General features: G+C 37.8%; 1 protein-coding gene across 7 annotated transcripts in view; it reads right to left on the reverse strand.

Annotated features, from left to right (window-relative positions):
* The window catches only part of SEMA5A (semaphorin 5A), an 831,366-nt gene that overhangs the window by 703,158 nt on the left and 108,793 nt on the right, over positions 1-19,415 (reverse strand). For all 7 annotated transcript variants that reach the window (XR_009742648.1, XR_009742649.1, XM_061449193.1 and 4 more), the window contains one exon: positions 8,272-8,371. Coding sequence is in view for 5 of the 7 variants with exons in the window: in XM_061449193.1 (XP_061305177.1) it covers positions 8,272-8,371 (100 nt within the window). In the remaining 2 variants the exon portion in view is untranslated. The remainder of the gene's footprint in view (positions 1-8,271; positions 8,372-19,415) is intronic.

The following is a 19,415-nucleotide window of genomic DNA, read 5'->3' on the forward strand; positions in this document are numbered from 1 at the left end:
GAATGACCAGACATCCTGCCAAATCTCCTGGAAATAAACCAGTAAGATTCCCTCCTGTGCACTTTTTTAAGAAACTATTTCACATGAAAGAAGAAAATTTTATTCAATTTATTGGAAGAAAAAGATATTAAGTCTGAAAATGAGAAGTATAAGCTTTGTAAGAATCAACTATTAAGAAAAAAGTCATGATTTCATGCTCAAGATGGGAAAGTTCTGGGGGTAAAAGCTAATTCTAGTTCTGCAGTACAGTAAAGTCAGCAATTTGGAATAAAAGAATAATAATAATTAAAAAAATAGGAGGAAAAGAAATAATATGAATAAAAGTTATTATTCAGAAAATTCATCTGGTTACATTCAAATACAACAGAGAAAATATGAGAAAAAGCTAAGGATGATACATGGGAAATAAAACAATCCTAATCAAAGTGGTCTAGTTGAACTATTACATGAAAATGGTCATGTCACAATAATGAAAAGCAGAAACTGTATCCGCATTGTGCAGAAAACAGAAGTCTCAGCAAATAAGAATAATGAAATAAGGCTTCCTGATAAATGTAAGAACGTGAAAACAGCATATACCCACAGATAAATACTTTCAGACTAGCGGCTCATGCTAATTCAATCTAAAAAATATGGTTCTTGGACTTCTTATTACTCTTTTAAAACAATTTCTAAAATTACAGGTGTTCTCGAGGAAGTAAAGACTAACCATGTTAATAAAACATTCAAAATGGCAGAAAGGAAGACCCAGGTGGTCATAGACTGACCAGTGAGACACTGAGCTTTGCAAACAGAAGAACAACACTGTAAGAGCCAATTATGAAAGAATTCCATTATAAATTAAATTAATCCACTCAAAGGTCCTGTAAAATCTGATTTACTTCTCTGATGGCTGCTCCTTAGGATTAGCAAATCTTACTACATTCACTTCCCTGTAGCTTCACTTACAGCCTCAGCAACGACTAGAGATCTTTGGATGCAGCACTCCTGCACACATGGCAGGGGGGAGAAGGTAAAGAGTCTACAGTACTCAAAGTTTGGACTTCTTTTTTTTTTTATTTTATTTTATTAAGAAAAGAAACTGCAGCAACAAAACAATAAAAACTATGTAAGTGATCACATTAATGCTAAAGATACTTCAAGGAAGGAGATACTAAACTTGACGGCCCATATTTTCAAAGACAGCCTTTAATTTCCCTCCTGGGATCACGCTGCAGTCCTCCAGTAGAGTCATTAATTTTCCAGCACAGTCCAGTCCTTTCCTTCAGTGGAAGCTCACTGTACATGGCAGCAGGCTGCATACCAAGGTATGCACATGATGTCAACAAATGACTATATATAGTCAACTCTATATAAAGCTAAACCTTGCTCCCATTAAAATTTGAGATGTGAAGGTCACATGCACAGTACGCATCATGGCACCGTCATGTTTTCTGACTGTATTCTTGGAATGAGGACAGAGACCCACATCTACCTCCTACATGAGCAGCCCCCTCACAGGAAGATTGCAGCCACTCAAGTGCATCCACAGCACTGCACCAGCTACTAAGAAGGAGAAAAATGACTGCTACTGCTGAACCCAGGACCACAGTGCTGTACTAACTCATGCAAGGCACCTATGTATCAGAGGCAGGGGAGAGTCCTTCATAGACCTGACTGCTGCTCCAAGTGGCATGTACCTCTCCAGCACTTCTATAACCTGGTTATCAGTTGGTAGCTCCCTGCCTTGCATTTCAGCACTGTAATGGCACCCACACTGGACAAGTTCAGAAAGGACCAAACTGCCAGTGATGTAGGCCAGAAACCATATGCTTGGACTAAAATTCACCACAGAAGAAAGGAACAGATAACTGAAATGAGAGCAGAGTCTAAACAGGAACCTAGAGAAGGCATAAGTTGCCATATTCTGTAGCAGGACATGTACTACTGCTACCACAGATCCAGTGTGTATATATTAAGTCATTATTCAATTAAAGACAGGTACTCTCAGAACACCATTCATCTGATGTAATTTCTAAAGATGGTTTACACTGAAATAGCAGTGTTCTCTGCCAAAGAAGTTCCATTTACCACTGCCATTTTCCTTTCATCTTATCCCAAGTCAACTCAATAGGTCCTCTGATGATGCCTTATGTTAGTTCCACTAATTAAAATGGCAAGACGTTATATTAGCACAGGAGAAATTTTTGTGGCCTTAGTGAATTGACTAGTGTTACCCTGCAACCAGACTATTAGCAGAGCTGGTGTAAAGGAGGAGAAAATTGCAGAACAAGGCATGAGCAGGAAAGCTACAAAGCCTTCGCTTTTAAATGTATTTAGGAATCCATTAGCAAGGTAGGAAAAAAAAAGCAATAGAGAGAAAGACCTTCCTCTTCCTGCAGCAGTAGGATGATAATTTCTCTTAGATTTAACATTAAACCATACCTTAGATTAGACCAGATCAATCTGTGAAAGGGCTGACATTGATTACCCAGAACCAAGTGTTAAATGAACAATAAACTCAGACGGATGTTCAAAGAACAAAGCACTAATTCCTGGTGCCTGTATATTCTTCCAATATGTTGGCACTCAGAGCATCTCATTAACAGGAAGCTCTGAAATTCTCCTGCTGAGAGCAGACAACAGCAAGAAGCAAACCTGTGTAGTTATTTATTCTATTATTAGAGATTCTAAACCCACTGATAATGAATCCTCTAATTTGCCTTTCTCTTATTATGGCAAGTAGTGGTAATGGTTCAAATTAACTTTCCCAAACACACATCTAATTAAGTAAAAAGCCATACTGTTACACAGTCCCTTCATCAGTGAGGTAAGAACTGACTGAGGCAATAAGCCACCTCAAAACAAATTTAATTAATTTACAGGAGAAAGTCACTGTTATTAGGATGCTCCATGTAAAAAATAATGTAAGATTTTTCTAAATATATATGATACAATTTAAAAAAAAAAAAGTTGAATAGAATTGAGGGACATTTCTGATAGGTAACTGTATTATTTTAAAGTACAGCTGAGCTAGCCCAACTTGAATTTTTCAAATATAAACTTCCACATCTTAAGAATGAACTCCAGCTAGACTCCTAGCAGTTCAAAATTTCAAGCACAAGAGGCTTGGAAAGAGGAAGATTACTTCATTTTTCCCTTAAATAAACAACATTATTCTGCCATAATTCCTCTTGCATGGCTCAAATAAAATTGATTAAAAAAAAATGAGTCACAAAAAGAAGAAAAAAAGAAAAAAAGAAGGGATTAGAAGGAAAATACAACTAATTATTTTGAACCTCAAGATCTTTGCCCTAACCTACTGAGTTTGAGACATACTTCCAGTAGACTTTCATTTTACCAAAATGGCTGGAACAGTTTTAACAAGTTTTGATTTATACAAACTAGAGCTGGTAAGTGTTTGGTGCATTGTCAGGGAACAGGAGGAAAAAAAGGTAATTTGCCAGGGCAATTCAGACACCACTGTATCCTTCGCTTGAGCTGGTCTTGGTCCCCCTCAACTGACCTTTACAAGAGAGAAAAAAAGAAACACACGGCAAAGCACTACCACATAGGGAAAGAAGGCAAGGTTGTTCTTGGGGAAATCCATGAATCTCCATGCTTACTGGCATTTTAAATACAGAAATAATTATTGTATTTGATTAGATGCTAAGTCAGTCCACTAAATACCACACACAAAAATATTCATCTGAATATTTTATCAGAATTTATTAGAATAAGATAAACAAGCAGTCTCATTTCCTTGAGCTTACAAAGGAACTAATGCCCTCAGAGTAATCCTTCACTGATGCCACTTAATTATAAAAGTAAATTCTGCTCTGCCATATGGTTTTTTTTGAAGAAAACAATTGAATTCCCTAGAAGGTTTCAGATTGCAAGAGAACTCATTTATTTTTATCTGCCAGGTCATAAGTGATGTTAAGAACAATGCCTAGGGCAAATTTCAAAGATAAAGTTTCATGGGAACATGTATTGGATGATTAAAGTGAAGGTGTGTGCCAGTACTGGAATAGTAACATTCACAGATCAGTGCAGAATGTATAAAGAAACTGAAATAAGGCTAGGAGACTCTGAATTAATCAACTCAAGACCTATAGAAGAAGCGGACATCTTGCAGAACAAAACAGAATATCAACCAGAGACTTCTCACAAGGACTCGAAAACAATCTGTGGGGTGGGAGCAAGGAGCCTGTGTGCAGATAAAATTGAAAAAATATCTATTTTTGCACAGCAGGCAGAATACCTCTAGACATCAGAAAACCACCTTTTATTTTCCAAATCTGAGAGGTGAGACTAATCTTAGCAATACAGGACTAGTAATTAACTTCCCAGTCACTGCCTGCTATATCAAATACTACTGAATAATGTCCCCTTATAAATTTAGAGATCTCCATCTCAAAAATATTTCTGTTCCTATTCTGTTCACACTGGTAAAATGTGACAAAACTGATTGTTTCTTGGCTAAATTACCCATGACCAACTTAAACTCATTTGGTTTTCTGCCAACACTACTGTAGTTTATACAGCCATTTCCTTCCTTAGATATACCTGCTGATGGATTTATGGGCAGGCTCTGTGCACACACTCAGCCTTTGTTTTCCTGCACTGTAATTCCAACCCTCTGCCTTTTAGCAGCCCTTCCCTAGACCTCTTTCTAATTTCGGTTAACCCTGTTTAAGCAACAATAAACAGAATAATACACACTACATAGTTTAAAGTGTCCCCAAGGACGTTATGCAGTGATATCAATAGTTCTCTGTCACTACACAAGACACCTATTGAGACATTATGAAGTCAATCTGCCTTTTTACGTAGCTGCATGACATTGGTAACTCCCAAAAGGAATTCAGACTGGATCCCATCTGAGATCTTTGCTAACTTGCTTATTAAGACAAGCAAGTCATAAACCTCTCTAGAGGCTTTGGAATTTCAAAAATTAAGAGAATCATCTGCAGTAAGTATCAGTGATGGAAAAGAGATTTAAGAATTTTCAATAGTGTCAAATTTTCACTCTATTATTTTGTTTGGTTTCTAAGTTAGAGAAATCTGGGAAAGAGTTCATTAAACTTCACTAAAGTAAAGAAAAAAAAAAAAAAACAAAAAACCCAACAACAACAAAAAAAACCACCAAACAATTAAAAACTTAAATTGAGCCAGGACACAGCTACTGGCTGTGAAAATCATTTCTCCAGTTTAGAACACCACCATCACCTTACTAAAGCAGAAGACTAGAGGTGCAAGCATTACCTCCTATTTTTGTTTGGATGCTAGATATAAATCATAATGGGAATGTAAATAGAGTAATATAAGTTTATTTGTAGCTTTGCCATGTGCCATATCACACATTTCCCTTCTCTACCACTGACGGGGTAGAGAAGGGAAAATCATCCTTTGCACAACTGAACAGGAACTTGCAACTGTTCATGTCTTACTCATATCACATTGCACATAGTTATTAGTTTTTCAGTGCCTAAGTGTTAGTACAAGAAGGTAATAAAAAGGTTGTAATATTCTAAGAGAAATAACTGAACGCTAAAAGATATTTCACTAGAAAGGAAGAATTAAGAACACACTATCTTCACTGTACGAGAGCACTTTTGTGGCTTAGGACAGAAAATGAATTCTTCTAATGACTCTACAGGTATGTGAATCCTGTGAGGCAGATGTGAAAGAAACTTGTATTAAAATGTTACCCTCAAGCCACAGCACAAATATCTTAATATTAATGCTCTGTTCAGATGCCCCTGGGGGAAAGGTAATTTGTACAAAAGGTATAAGTAGAGCATTAAGAAAAAAAAAACCAACATCAGTGCAGCCAGTTGAGACCTGAGAGGCTGCAAACACCATGCCTGTAAATGAGCAGAAAACTCGATATCCAATTCACAGTGGAGGGATTCATTCTACAAAGAAGCAGGGACTACATGCAAAAGATGCATAGTCAGCAAGATCAACATTTGTGGTTTTGGGACTACAACACCCTGACAACTGGTTGCTAGCCCTGGAATCTATGACTGCGTGACTGTCCTGGGTTCAGCAGTAGCAGTCATGTTTTTTCCTTTGTGTTAACTGGTGCAGTGCTGTGTTTTGACTTCTAGTTTGAGAACAGTGTTGGTGAAGCCGATGTTGTCGGTTGTTGCTAAGTGATGTTTACCCTGACCAAGGACTCTGTGAGGCTCATGCTCTGCCAGGGAGGAGGGGAAGCTGTGAGGAGGCAGAGACGGGGCGCCTGACCCGGGCTAGCCGGGGAGGTATTCCATACCACAGCACGTCATGCCCGGGGTGGGGGGTAACTGGGAGTTACCCGGAAGGACAGGAGCTTCCGGGTGGAACTCGTTTTCTTGGCCGGTGGTATCGTATTCTCTTCCCTTGTTATTTTCCCTTATCATTGTTTTAGCTGATAGTAGCGGTGGTGATTTGTTGCTGGACTGTTCTTGTCTCAACCCGTAGGAGTTGCACTCTCTCGATCCTCCTCCCCGTTCCTCCGGGAGCGGGGAAGGGGAGAGCCCCGGTGCAGGGGGGGGAGACGGACACGGACCTTGATTGTTGTCAGCTCGGCACCACTCACTGGGAGTGAGTGAACAAGTTACCTGACTGGGTTTAAACCACGACAGTGACATAACATGACTTTTGCTATATAGTCTGGCACAATACTTCAAGAAGAGAAAAATGCGTACTGAAAAGGACATACTAATATCAACAATATGTACAATCAGAAAAACCTACTGGCAAGCACAGTCATTCTAAAGAGAGGTCTCCATGGCCAAACATTGTGGAAAAGCTTAAAATTTAGAATGGAAAATGCAGAATAAGGAAAGGAGAAATCCAATAAATTCTATGAACAAGTAACAACCAGCTATAGTTGATGCTGGAAAACAAAGATTTCTGTTGTGATGTTAAAAATATTGAACATTTTTAATATTGCAATGTTAGCCAGAACAAAAGATATGAAGCTTTGAAGCAGCATTAACTTATAGAGAAACCAAATGAATCCTATTGTTTTCACTGTATTGGGTTTTTTGCAAAAGGCAGAATTGGCACCTGGCATTTTTTCATAGTCACCGACTATTCAGAAAAAGCTTCTTCCATTGTTATTCAAAAGCCTTCCTCAAAAGCACGTTTAAATGAGCATATTCTTTCCTGAGATTTGGAGCCCAGATGAACAGTACAGAGAGGAAAAATAAGACAAAAATTTGAGAGAAAGGAATAAAAAACCAAACTTGTTCTTCATTAGTTACTGAGCTCTATACAGCATGCATCAATCCAACGCACAATTCCATAGAACTGAGGAGAGGCTCAAACAGCTCTGACTTATGCTGGCTATCTTTACAGAACAGCACCAGTTGACAGCCTCATGCCTCATTTCATTTGGCAATTTACTGAAAACAAAAATCAACATGAGGGTACAGGATATCCCACTTCAGGTACGCAAAAGACATATATCTATCTCCACTCAAAGTTTTGCCCCTGTAGACAAGCAACTTCCAGTGGCGCATGGAAAAAAAAAATTCTCACAGTGCATTTTATCACTCTTTGAACCTCATTTTCGACTAAGAAACAAATTGGGAAACAGCAGTATATTCCAGTGCTACATCTAACAGAAAAATGAAGTGACTAGAACTTCATTAATTCAAGACTAAAATATATTCAGAAGGAAGATGTAAATAAGAAGTTTAAATGGTTAAATTTTTTTGCTAACCAGAATGTTTTACCATACTTCATATAAGAAAAAAAATGGTCTTCAAAGACTGCCACTGCTTCAACACTGACACCTAAGACAGTGTCACTGTTGATCACAGCTTGCAAAGTACTGTCCTACTGTGCAAAAAATTATGATTATCACCATCTTTCCTACTAATTCTGCAGTTTTTAACAGATTGTTCCTGGCATTGCACTGAATAATTATTAGAATCATCCAAGCACAAAAAGCCATATTGTATAGCCAAATTTGGGATCAAAATAAGTTTTATGCTATAGTAACTTTTGACACATTGTCATGCAGCATCTGCCTCTTGTATTGTACACATCCAATGTTTAAGAGTATTCCAGGACAGTCTTCCTTAAAATGAGAATAGTCTAACCTATTAGGATCCTTGATACCAGGCAGCCCTTCTTTTAACTTTGGTCAAGAATAAGGAAATAAACATCCAGTGGGCCTGGAAGCCAGGGGCGTCACACAAGGGAAAGGTCACACTAGAATTTGGCTCAATATTACCAATCAACAAAGAACAAAATCTAATCTGATGCAACACGAAAAGAAAACAGATTTCTCACCTTGCTCCAGCAATAAGCTCTTTTTGTCCTGGGTCAAATGTTAACTGTGAGAAGTCCACAGCATCTTCTGCTCTGAATATATGTAACCAAGGGGCAATTTCTAAAAGCAATCAAGAAATACCACTGTTATTGTCAATGTCATCACTATCGTACATTAGGTAGCCAACATTAATGTGTAGATATTGTGGGGTTGCAAGTTGGTCCTCTAAGGAAAAAGAGGAGACTTTTACCAGAATACCACGTAATTTACACTACAGGCCTGTGAAATACAAAGAGCTGGCACTCAATACATGCTTGAATGAACTATTCAAATTCTGGACTGATTTATATGCCAGATGTGTTTTTTCTCCTTAGGTAAAGCAGAAATCACCACAGTACAATTGTAATTCACTGCTACATTCTCAGGTGAAGCCAGATTAATTTTCAATGCATCAGAAGCAGCTGAGGGGTTTAGTTTTTTTTTTGCTTTGTTCTTTAAAAAAGGACCTGATCATATGGAAAACAATGAGAAAGACAAGTAAATTTGACTTTTCATAATTCTCACAATAAAAAGGCTGAGACATAATGAATTAAAAGGGGAAAATGTTTGACATTTATGTGAAATCACCACCACCACCTTTCTAGGACCAATTTAGTGCTACACAAAACAGGGTAGACAAGTGGATGAGTTGCTGAAAATCAGCAAGGAGCTTTGCTTGCATTCAGAATATGAATTTATTCCGACTTTCAAAGTTTAATGCAGATAAATAACTGTACACCGAATCCTTAAATATCTGTATTATTAGTATCATTCATATCACTTGCTGGATACACAGCATTGTGGCTATATGAACACAAATGGTGTTCTGGAAACACAGCGCAATTTATAGTTTTTCACCCAGACACACAGAATATGAAACTGTTTACACCATATAAACAGTTCTCTAAAAAAATTGCACTTGTATAAAAGCCTCATCCTTTACAGTTTCTCCCCCCATTCATTGAACATTGAAGTGGGTTTTTTTGGTGTTTATTTTTTTTTTAACGCAGTTGCAAATCAGTGGTCCAGAATGTATGTGAAAGGTGAAGAGGACTATGTATGTATGGCACAATGGGCTGCAGAACTGCCTACTGAAGTCTATAGATATGAAACAGCCAATAAAAAGACCAAAGGTGAGCACATAGTCATAACCATTTAGAATACAGAGTAAACACAACCTCCCTGAGAGTGTAATAGCAGTGTAATTTTTAATGCTGGTATCATCAGTTGCAGCTCAGGTTGCTAGCACCTATTTTAAGCTCCTGTCTTTGGTCATGAGCAGATTTTTCCTTTTGCAAATGTCTGGGTTGAAATAATCCATGACTGGCGCCTGTTTCAGGATGATTTGTTCCTAATTTAAATATTAAAGTTTTAGCACAAGGAAGTAATCCATTCCTAAGGAAAGAGCCCAGGAGAAAAATGTTATTCTGTGTCAAAACGTGTTCAGCCACTGCAGAAAACCATTAAACACGCTGTGCAGAAGCTGTAGTATCATACTTGGAAAAACAGATGGAACTGTGCAGTAGAATCACTTGGGCGTCAGAAAACTAACTTCTGCATTTTTAATGACAGCCTGCACGTGTCTCTGCAATTTCAGGCCTGCAATGCCAGTCTTTACATGTTCTGCAGAATCTGTGGCTATATTCACTGTTGATTCCATCGGCACTGGATAGGTTCTCAAATCAGGGACTGAACACCAGGCAGAAAAGGAGATGGGGCCACATATATCTATGACTACAGCCGTCATCACCTACTACTGCAGATTTTTTTTTTCCATAGGAAGAAAAAAAAAAAAATATACCTATGCATATATATGTATATATATATACACACACATATACTTGTGTTTTAGGCTCATGTAGCCTTTCTCTACTCATACACATATAATGCCTCATAGGCAAGTCCAAAGGAGGCATTTCTTTTTTTTCTATGTGATTTTGCAACCTTAAACTTTCAGTCATGTATTTTGTATGAAACAGTCAATTTCGAAGTTCTAAAAAGTTGAAAAATTAGGTAGGAAATGAAGATGAGGAAATCCAGATGTCTTTATGAATCTCACTTACTGGAGAAAAAAAAAGAGAAAAAAAAGAAAGCAGAGGTATTGCAGTGCCAGAAGACTACAGGAAAGACAATACCTTTCCACTCATCCTGCTGTCTCAGCAAGGTGCTATAAAGCTTCAAGGTACAGCAAGCAGGTGATTGAGACCACTTCCAGGTTTGCAAGGAGTGGGCAGAGGACAGGCAGGGTAAGGCAAGCCCAGGCTAGAGCACAAGAAGAGAATGCTAAGAAATTGCTAAGAAATCTCTCTGAAATCCGATTCCCCTCTGTCCCTGAAAACACTAAATTATTTTCTCCTATCTTTGTTGCATTCAGCAGCTTTTTTGCTTGAGGGAATAAGGTTAGGAAGAGCACATTCAAGATGCATTTTTTCAGTAGACACAAACTGTATCTCATGAGTGTCATAGTGGCATCACAAAGCTACAGCTTTGTGATAATTCTGTAAAGGAAAACAAAACCCAACAGCAACAAAAAGACCAAACAAAACCCATGTAAACTGTAAAAGTAAAAGCTTATTGATGAAATTCTACTTTGAGTTTTGCTACAGAAGATTTATGTAAATAAATCAACAGAATAATTATATTTTCATATAAACAGCAAATTCCAGCTGAAAAGCCTTAGGTGAAATAAGACCTTTCAGTTCTCCTATGAGTCATCTCCTTAGAGTCAGAAATGCATAATGAGCCATTAAAGGTCTACAAATTATTATTCTTCACATTAAAAAGTCATAGCAAAATAGTGAGCAATAATAATTTCACTTTATTAATGATTTTTACATAGATGAAACATGAAAAGCTTTATAAACTAATATAGCTATACAATTTTGTATGCTACAACAGTACCACAAATAAATATGTAAGTTAAATTAAGCTGGCCTGCTGACACACATCTAATCGTACTGCCTGCTGATCACAGGTAACAAACCACAATATCCTTCCCCTTTCCAATTCTAGCCCTCCCCTTCCTGGCAGGATTCCCCTCCCCTTTCCTCTGCCCTCAGTTCACATGCAGCACAATAAAATACTTAACCCTTCAATGACTTCTCTCTTCTTACTCCTGATACTGAAACACCTATTCAGGCACACCTTCAACCTGGATATTATTTTTACCCTCTAAAACTATGTATGTGTGTTTACCGTTCTGCAGACATCAGCCTCAGAGCTGTCCATGGAAAACTAAATCATGGTATACATGCAGCCATGACAGCAGCTGCTCTCCAACACATGTTAGGTCCTTTTGGTACAGCTAAGACACACTTACCCTCAGCAAAAAAAAATTTTTTTTTTTTTTTAATTGTTATTCCAGGACTCGAATCTACAGGCCTCAAAAAGATTCCCAAAAGAAAATGCATGTTTCCCCATGGAACTAAAAGTTGGATATTGAAAAAATTGGTTTCAGAGAAAACCACAGCTCTCTTCACATGCTGCGAATCACATGCTGAGGGTCTTCTCGGGGGTTTCAGGTTTTGGGAGGATGACAGTTAATAGCTTAGATTTAATAGGAAACAAAACTTGCCATGGCTCATAAACATATGGCATAGCGAACACACCAGTCCCCTCAGCTAGTAGGAAAGATCAAAGGAGCCTTCATAAAGAGCTTTAAAGACAAAGAAGGTTAACAATCAAAGCTGGACAGGAGGACGTTAGATACTCATACAAAAAATGACATTCCAGAAACCTGTCTTGGTTTTAACTTTAAATTTAGTATCTGCCCAACAGGCCACAGTTTGTTTGGTTCACATTGTCCAAGGACTTGCCAGGGGCTGAGCTCTACAATTTTTCACAAATTAAAAAGTAAACTTCTCTCTAACCTAAGTTTCATTATTCTGCCCTTCAAAGTAGAGCTACAGTAAACAATCAAATAAATGGGGAAATTACTAATAAGGAACAGTTTCATGTTTAGAACTGAATTCAGAAGCAATCTTTAATGGCAAATAACAAAGCTAAAAGACTGTAAAGACCTGATTTCATTAAGAAATTAACATAGATATTAAAAAAATCACTAGTGTTTATGGCGTATGTGACACCTATTGTCATGGTGTCTTTCTTGAAAGTAGTGAGCATAAAGCTAAACATATACATGGTACCACCTTCTGAAGAAGAATAATTAGCAAAATAATAATAATAGCAACAATAATACTAATAACAATAACAGCAACAACACAGTTGAAAACTAGCAGATTTGCAATATTAACTGAAGTCTCTGGGTGTCATCGGTACAACAAATTGACTAATCTTATGAGAAAATTAAAATATAATACCGCATGCTAAACTTACTTTATAATTAAATGTATTTAATCTACAGATGACACAATAATCCTCATCTTTCTGAAGCTGTATAATGATTTTAACCTAACTTAGATCTTCTCTTCCCATGATACTCAAGTTACATTACTATCCCCTTCAAAGGCAGTGAAACAAGTCAGAAGTCTCCACAGTAACATGCCATGGTGACTCCATTACATCACCCCTGCTGCCCTTTTTCCAGCCCCATTAACCCCAAGGGAACCTATTACGAGAGGTGTCACAGCTGGCAAGAAGCGATCCACCTGTTCATTCATCCAGAGTGCCCTGTTTCAGGATTTATTTGCAACATTCCCTCTTTAAGGACAGTAAGGTGCACTTGCAAGCACTCTGCTGTGATGCTTCAGGACTCCGTTGTCGCTAACTATTTTAAAACCAGGACTGAGAAAAAAGATTTTCTTCAGTAATTCCGGTGCATCATCAGTATGAGTACAGTGTGATTGTTAAATCCTCATTCTAAAATTCCCATGATAACATAAATATACCCATGAATAATAAATTCACTCAGTGTAACTTCAGGAAAACAAGCACGTTTCTCGGGTTAGAAAAAAAAGAGATGAAAAATGGCATGTCAGAGCATGTTGCATCTTTTATGAATCGCTTTTATCTATGCTTTCTTTCTTACACTTCCAATCACAAGTCTTTTCTAGCCCTTTCACTGGATTCTCTCCCCACAAAAATACATTAAACAGCCTTGCTGGTAAGTCATTGACTCACTGCAGATGAAAGATAAAAAGGTATTACAGCTCAGGTGAAGAAAGGAAAGATGCGCAAATAATATCCCAGGGCTTCCAACAAAACCAAACCAAACAAACAAAAAACCACCAAAAAAAAAAAACCCACAACAAAAAACCCAACCAAACAAAAAAAACACAACACCTTAGTTTGTCAACAACTTTGAGCAACCTGGTCTGGTGGAAGGTGTCCCTGCTCATGGCCTAGGAGTAGGAACGAGACGATCTTTCAAGTCCTTTCCAACCATAACCATTCTATGGTTCCATGATCCTATGAACATAACCTATTTTTCTAGGGCTTATTCAATCAATGTGCTGCTCAGCATTCATCACATACATTGACATTCATGTACAATGATTCCATGTTTTAAATAATTTTGTTCAATTTGGTTTAAAGAAAAATAAAAATAGTAGTAATTAAAAGAAAAGAAGCAGCAGCTGTAGTTACAAACATGTATGTGACAATATCAGGTATCATATAAAGGTCTTTTTTCCCCTCATATGAACTTCTGAAAACAGCTGCAGGCAGACTTCTAGCTCAGGCATCTGGGCTTGTCTGGTTGTCACTGTGACGGAGAGAAAACTACAGTACACCTGAACAAACTACCTTGTGCACTTCCCAGGCTGCAGTGCCACGAAGCTCCACCGCAGCTACAGTGGTTCTATTTCTGGCACTTAGTGTTTAAATCCATACACATCCAAGCTATTCTTTATGCATTTGTAAAGTCATTCTTTTACATATTTGTACTTACTTTGGACCAAATTTCTCCTCAAGCCTACCCTAGCACTGCCACAAAACAGATCAGAACGGGCTTTTCCCAATGTGTATATTCCTGTTTAATACACTACCCATGAAATCATTAAAAGTGCCATTTCTTTTGAGAAAGATAAGCAAACACAAGACAAGCAAATCACAAAAAAAAAAAAAAAACATGCACAACTCATCTAACAAATACAGTAAGCACAGCAGATACCTTTCAGTATCTCTTACAAAAAAGACTCATCCTGAGAGTTGGAAGTACCCCAGCAAAAAAAAAAAAATATAAATCTAATTATACTCATCTCAAAATCTGAGCATGAACGTCTGCCCTGCCACTTGCTGTTTTTCTGTGAGACCCATGGTAGAAGCAGCTCAGTGCAAAGCAGAGAAGGCCTGACAGGCTGCTTTTCCAAAACCTGAAATTCCAGACATATGCTTTCAATATGTAATTGTATGATGGCAGGTCTTCTTCCATGAGCATATACCTGCTTATCTTTATGATCCTGACTCTTTAGGCAGATTGTCTCACAGAACTGTATCACTAAGGTGACTGTGTCTTGCCTGTGCTATGGAACTCTCTTCCGCAGGAGGTTTGGGGAAAAGCCCACAGGGAGATGCTGTAGAGTGCCTGTTGCCTAGGCTGTGCATGAAGGCTCACTGTAGAATGCAAAGCCAGAAGTACTCAATACAGTTATAGCCTCAGGTCAAAACTCTTGGCATTCATTAACCCTTTTTACACAAATCTTAAAGCTGTCCTCCTTTAGCACACCTTTTAGAGGCAGGGAAAATAACTATTAATGCTTCTTGCAATAGTTGAGTTTAAAGGTAGTACTGACATTACATTTTAGTTCCAACGTAGAAGTATAAGGAGGAAGAAAACACCCTATAATCTGACCCTTAAATACCAAGCACACATATTGTCCACCAGGATGAATTAGAGACCAAGAAGGTGCCTTGTTTGCAATTTTTAGTATATCAGAAGGACAAATTACTGCATTAGAACCTTAGTCAAACACAGAAACAAGAAAAATGCTACTCTAACATTTAAAGCCTACAGCAAGAGACAAATCTGCTCTAAAAAATAATAATAATAAAAAAATAATCAAAAAGCCAAGTCAATCCCAGCTCAATGCCCCAGTGAAATTCCTGGTGCTGAGATCAGAATGTGGCTTGTGTGTCCGCTTTTTCACTGATATGGTACAAACACACAGTTGTCAAGGCTAAGGAGGGTCGTGGATGTAACTGATCTAAAGAGTCTTTGATACCAGAAGGCTCTAATAATCTAAATGGAATACACCAGGGCAGACTGGACGCAACATATGTGGAGGAGTGTACTAGTTCAACAAAAAAAGATGGCATCAGCTGACACCATTTCATGCTTCTCTGTAAAAAGTAAGGATTAAGACAAATAGCCCTGTCACCATACTCAGGACTGCATTTTAATAAAAAAGACATTGCATGTAGCCTTTACCATACAGAATGCATTTATGTGAGGGCTGTGTACAGCACTGACTTTAGTAATTCAGAATTAAGAGTATGTGGACATCATAACTGGGAAACAAAAGAATATGTACTTATAGTAGCTAATCCCTACATTTTAATAAAATTTAAGAGTATTTCTTATAAAAAATAAGAATATTTTTAAATCTAGATAATACATTGAAAAATATAGGCATTCCAGTAATCAGATAGTAATTAGACAGTAAGACCTCTAAAGTTTTTAAAATAGGGATCCAGGAAGAGATAAAAAATTAAAACATTGTTTCTTGCTGCCAAGGAAAAAAACCCAAACAATTGTTTAGGCTGGGTTAGATAATGCAATCCAATCCTCTATAAAAGAAAAGATGGAGTTATGACTTTGCCCAGCATGATTAAATCAGCAACCACAAACTAAAGGATTCCTCTTTTAAGTCTTACCACACTACATTTGGTTCTGCTTTGGAAACATGAAAACATGTTAGATCTCCATCTGCAGTTCAGAGCTCATGTTTGCTCAGGGGAAGAGAAAAAAAAAAAAAAAAAAGAAAAGAAGGGAAAAAATAAAGAAAGAAACAAAACCAACCTAAAACCAACAAAAAGACAAAACCAACCTAAAAACTACAGTTCCCTTTCAAGATCCAGTATTCTGAAGGTCTCTTCAGATCACAAACAAGGCACCTCCCCTCCTTCTACTATCCAACACAATTTAACATAGTCCTGGAGTTTGCCTTTCCTTACAAAGAGAACTGCAGAGGCCAAGAAATAAGCATATAGCTGTAGCCTTAATCTAGAAGCTCTGCCAGCTCTCTAAGCTCCCCTCCACTTTAAATAATCCATAATAAAACAAATCCCAAGACCATAAGCCTTTTGACATTTTCCAGAAAGTTCATCACTTGCCTATGGGGTGTTTGTTTTTTATACAACTCTTACAGCCTCAGAACTATTTTGGAGGTACTGAGGCAAGGCTGTAAGTAATTTATTTACTATTAATGGGAAAAACAGAAAATAAAGCATACTTAAAGTATATGTCTCTTGACTTTAAACAAGTGAACTTGAACTTAACTTTCTTAAGCCTACTGTAAACCTACTTCCTTCTACCTGGCTCCTCTCATGTCTCATTAAGCACAAAGTCATTGTCTCTGCAATTTGCTTGCCACTCTCCAGGCCAGTGCAGTTACAGCAATTACCAGGCCCTGGTTCCCTGACCTGCTTTTACCATCCACTCTAACCTCCAAAGTCTCAAGGTCTAAAATCCAGCCTGCGTTCCTGTTTTCTTTGTCCTGACAGAGCCTCCCCAGCCAGAAGTGCATATTTCTGCATTCTTGTGTGTGTGCAGATGTCTGTTACTGGGATAATTAAAGGGAATTTGGGTTTTGACTGTCTGTGCCCTTAGGGAAGAGACAGTAACATCTGCTGCAGTGACTACTTATTTCTTATTTTTCTGAACGAGGGTTTTGAATTGTTTATGCTTCATTGTTCAAACACACAGATTGCATACAAATACAAGAAAGTATAAGGGAAAAAAGGATTGAACACCCACCTAGATGAAAGTGGTTTCAGCGCTATGGGCACAGTTTTTATATACTCAGAATCACTTTTGAGTTGTACAGAAATTATGCAGTGACAAGTTACCAGCCATGATATACAATTACAGCCCCTTTGAGTTTTCTTTCCCTCATATATAGAAACAGCATGTAACTAGAGCCCTAGATCATTCCAGAAAAAAAAACCTGACAGCAATAAAACCTACTTTGCAAAGTTGCAATAGCCAACTGGAAGAGATCTCATTAACCGTACCCTTCCCTTTTGTAAGGATATAACCCCCTGACTTAGATATTGTGCACCTGATGTTATAATACTTTTAAATTATACGGTACCAGTCATTTAAGGATAGTATTGTGTTAAAAAATTGTAACTGAGTATACTTAAGAACAGTTTAAGTTGCTAAGAACTGTGATTAAAAACTTTCAGTTGCCTGATCTTCTGCACTGGCTTTTGAACAGCAAACCTAAAGAGGCTGACAAGTAAGTCAAGAGTGGAAACAAGATGTCTAAATCCTGGTCTGTTTTAAAGCAAAAGCCCTACCAAGCTTTACTAATTGTTCAGATTAAGAACCATGACAAAACCATGCTGGCAGACTACCATGAAGAATCAACTAAAAATTAAGGAAAAAGGAGAATTAAAACTGAGTTTGGAGCTTCCTCCATGGTGCATTTCAATACAACAGACTCATGTTCGCCTACTTGCAGATTGCATTCAACTGTCATTTTTACTCCGTTTTGTCATTCCATACATCTGTTCTCATTATTTTGTAATGGAATATTCATAAGTATCAGCCTAAATGACATTACCTTGACATAAACTCAAACCCACTGATGTAGAAACACAGTAGGGATTGCAACCTGCCCTCTCACTGTTTAGATTCTCCACTATCTCAGCTGTAGGAAACTGCTGTCCTCCTAGTAATCATTAAACTTTGTTTTTTTGAAGCTGTCAGAAGCAGATTTAGCAACCCTGCTCTTCTTGAATTGTGTACCTGGCTGTACAACAGACAGGAGCTCAGGGGCAGTGGAAGCTTAGAGGAGAAAACAAGCATAACAAAGACTTTTTAGAGAGGGGCTGGAGAAGGACAAGACATATTTCATGTGTCATGTAAGAGCAATCAAGGAGTCACTTCCATTGCATTTCACAGCTAGGATGAGTCTTCTGCATATCAGTAAATAGCTTAACATGCATTAGAAGAAGGAGCTCAGACAGGAAGAGAGATCTGAAGGATCACTGGAAACTACTAACACAAATTTACTGTAGCAGGCTGCACATGATGGAATGGTTAACAGGTTGCACCAGTTCAAGTCAAGATTCTTACACATAAACACAGACATATTTGGGCAAAGGAGGAGGCATCCAGGCCAGAAACATAACACACTTGTATGCACAGTTACAAAAACCCCCAAACCTAATAGTTTTAAGATTAAAGGTGACCAGAAGCCTCTCATCATATTAGAAGCATATTCAAGAGGAGATTGGATGAGGAATGATGTTCAGGTAAGAAGGCACATGAAGGTATAAAAAATAAAAACACAAACAGGGCAGTGCTAATGAAAGGTGCTGAAGCAAAGATCCAGAGAGTTTAAAAAAAAAAATTTCAGGGAATGTTCCGCATCAACGACACCATAGTGAGAAAGACGTAAGGCTAAGTTTACATGCTTTGAGAGACATGAAAGTCTAGATGATAGCACGGAAAGGCTAAGTTATACAAGATTTAGATAGAAGGCATAGAAGGAAAGACCAGAAAAATTATGGGAACACACTGGGGAGAAGACAAAGTGAGGGAGAAACACAAGAATTATTGTCCCCCACCAAACTTATGTTCCTTCTCTTTTAATATCCTGTTTGTGTCAGCTGCTTGTTCAAGATGTGCTCCCCTCCAAAAAAAAAAAGAAAAAAAAAGATATAAGGAGTTTACTGTAGACAGCAGTAGTATTATCAACCAACTATTAATATCTCAAATGTCTCAATCCGATTTCTAAAAGTGAGAAATGGTCTATACCTGAAACATATAATTTAAGAGCAGAGAAGGGGGAGAACACAGAAAGTAATCAAAGCAAAAGATCTAAAATAGATGAAAAAAAAATAAAAGGGTGTGAGAATTCTGAGGAGAAATCAAAAAACATCAGTGAATGAAGGAGGATGAACCAAGAGAGACTTTTGCCCAATTTACACGATAAATCACCATGCAGATCAGCTCATCCACACTTTAGGGTAGGGACTCACTCATTGGGATAAGCAG

This window comes from Pezoporus flaviventris, unplaced genomic scaffold, assembly GCF_033815535.1.
Source record: "Pezoporus flaviventris isolate CSIRO_AGI_PZ_B2104156 unplaced genomic scaffold, CSIRO_AGI_Pfla_v1 ptg000007l, whole genome shotgun sequence".
Taxonomy (NCBI): Eukaryota; Metazoa; Chordata; class Aves; order Psittaciformes; family Psittacidae; genus Pezoporus; species Pezoporus flaviventris.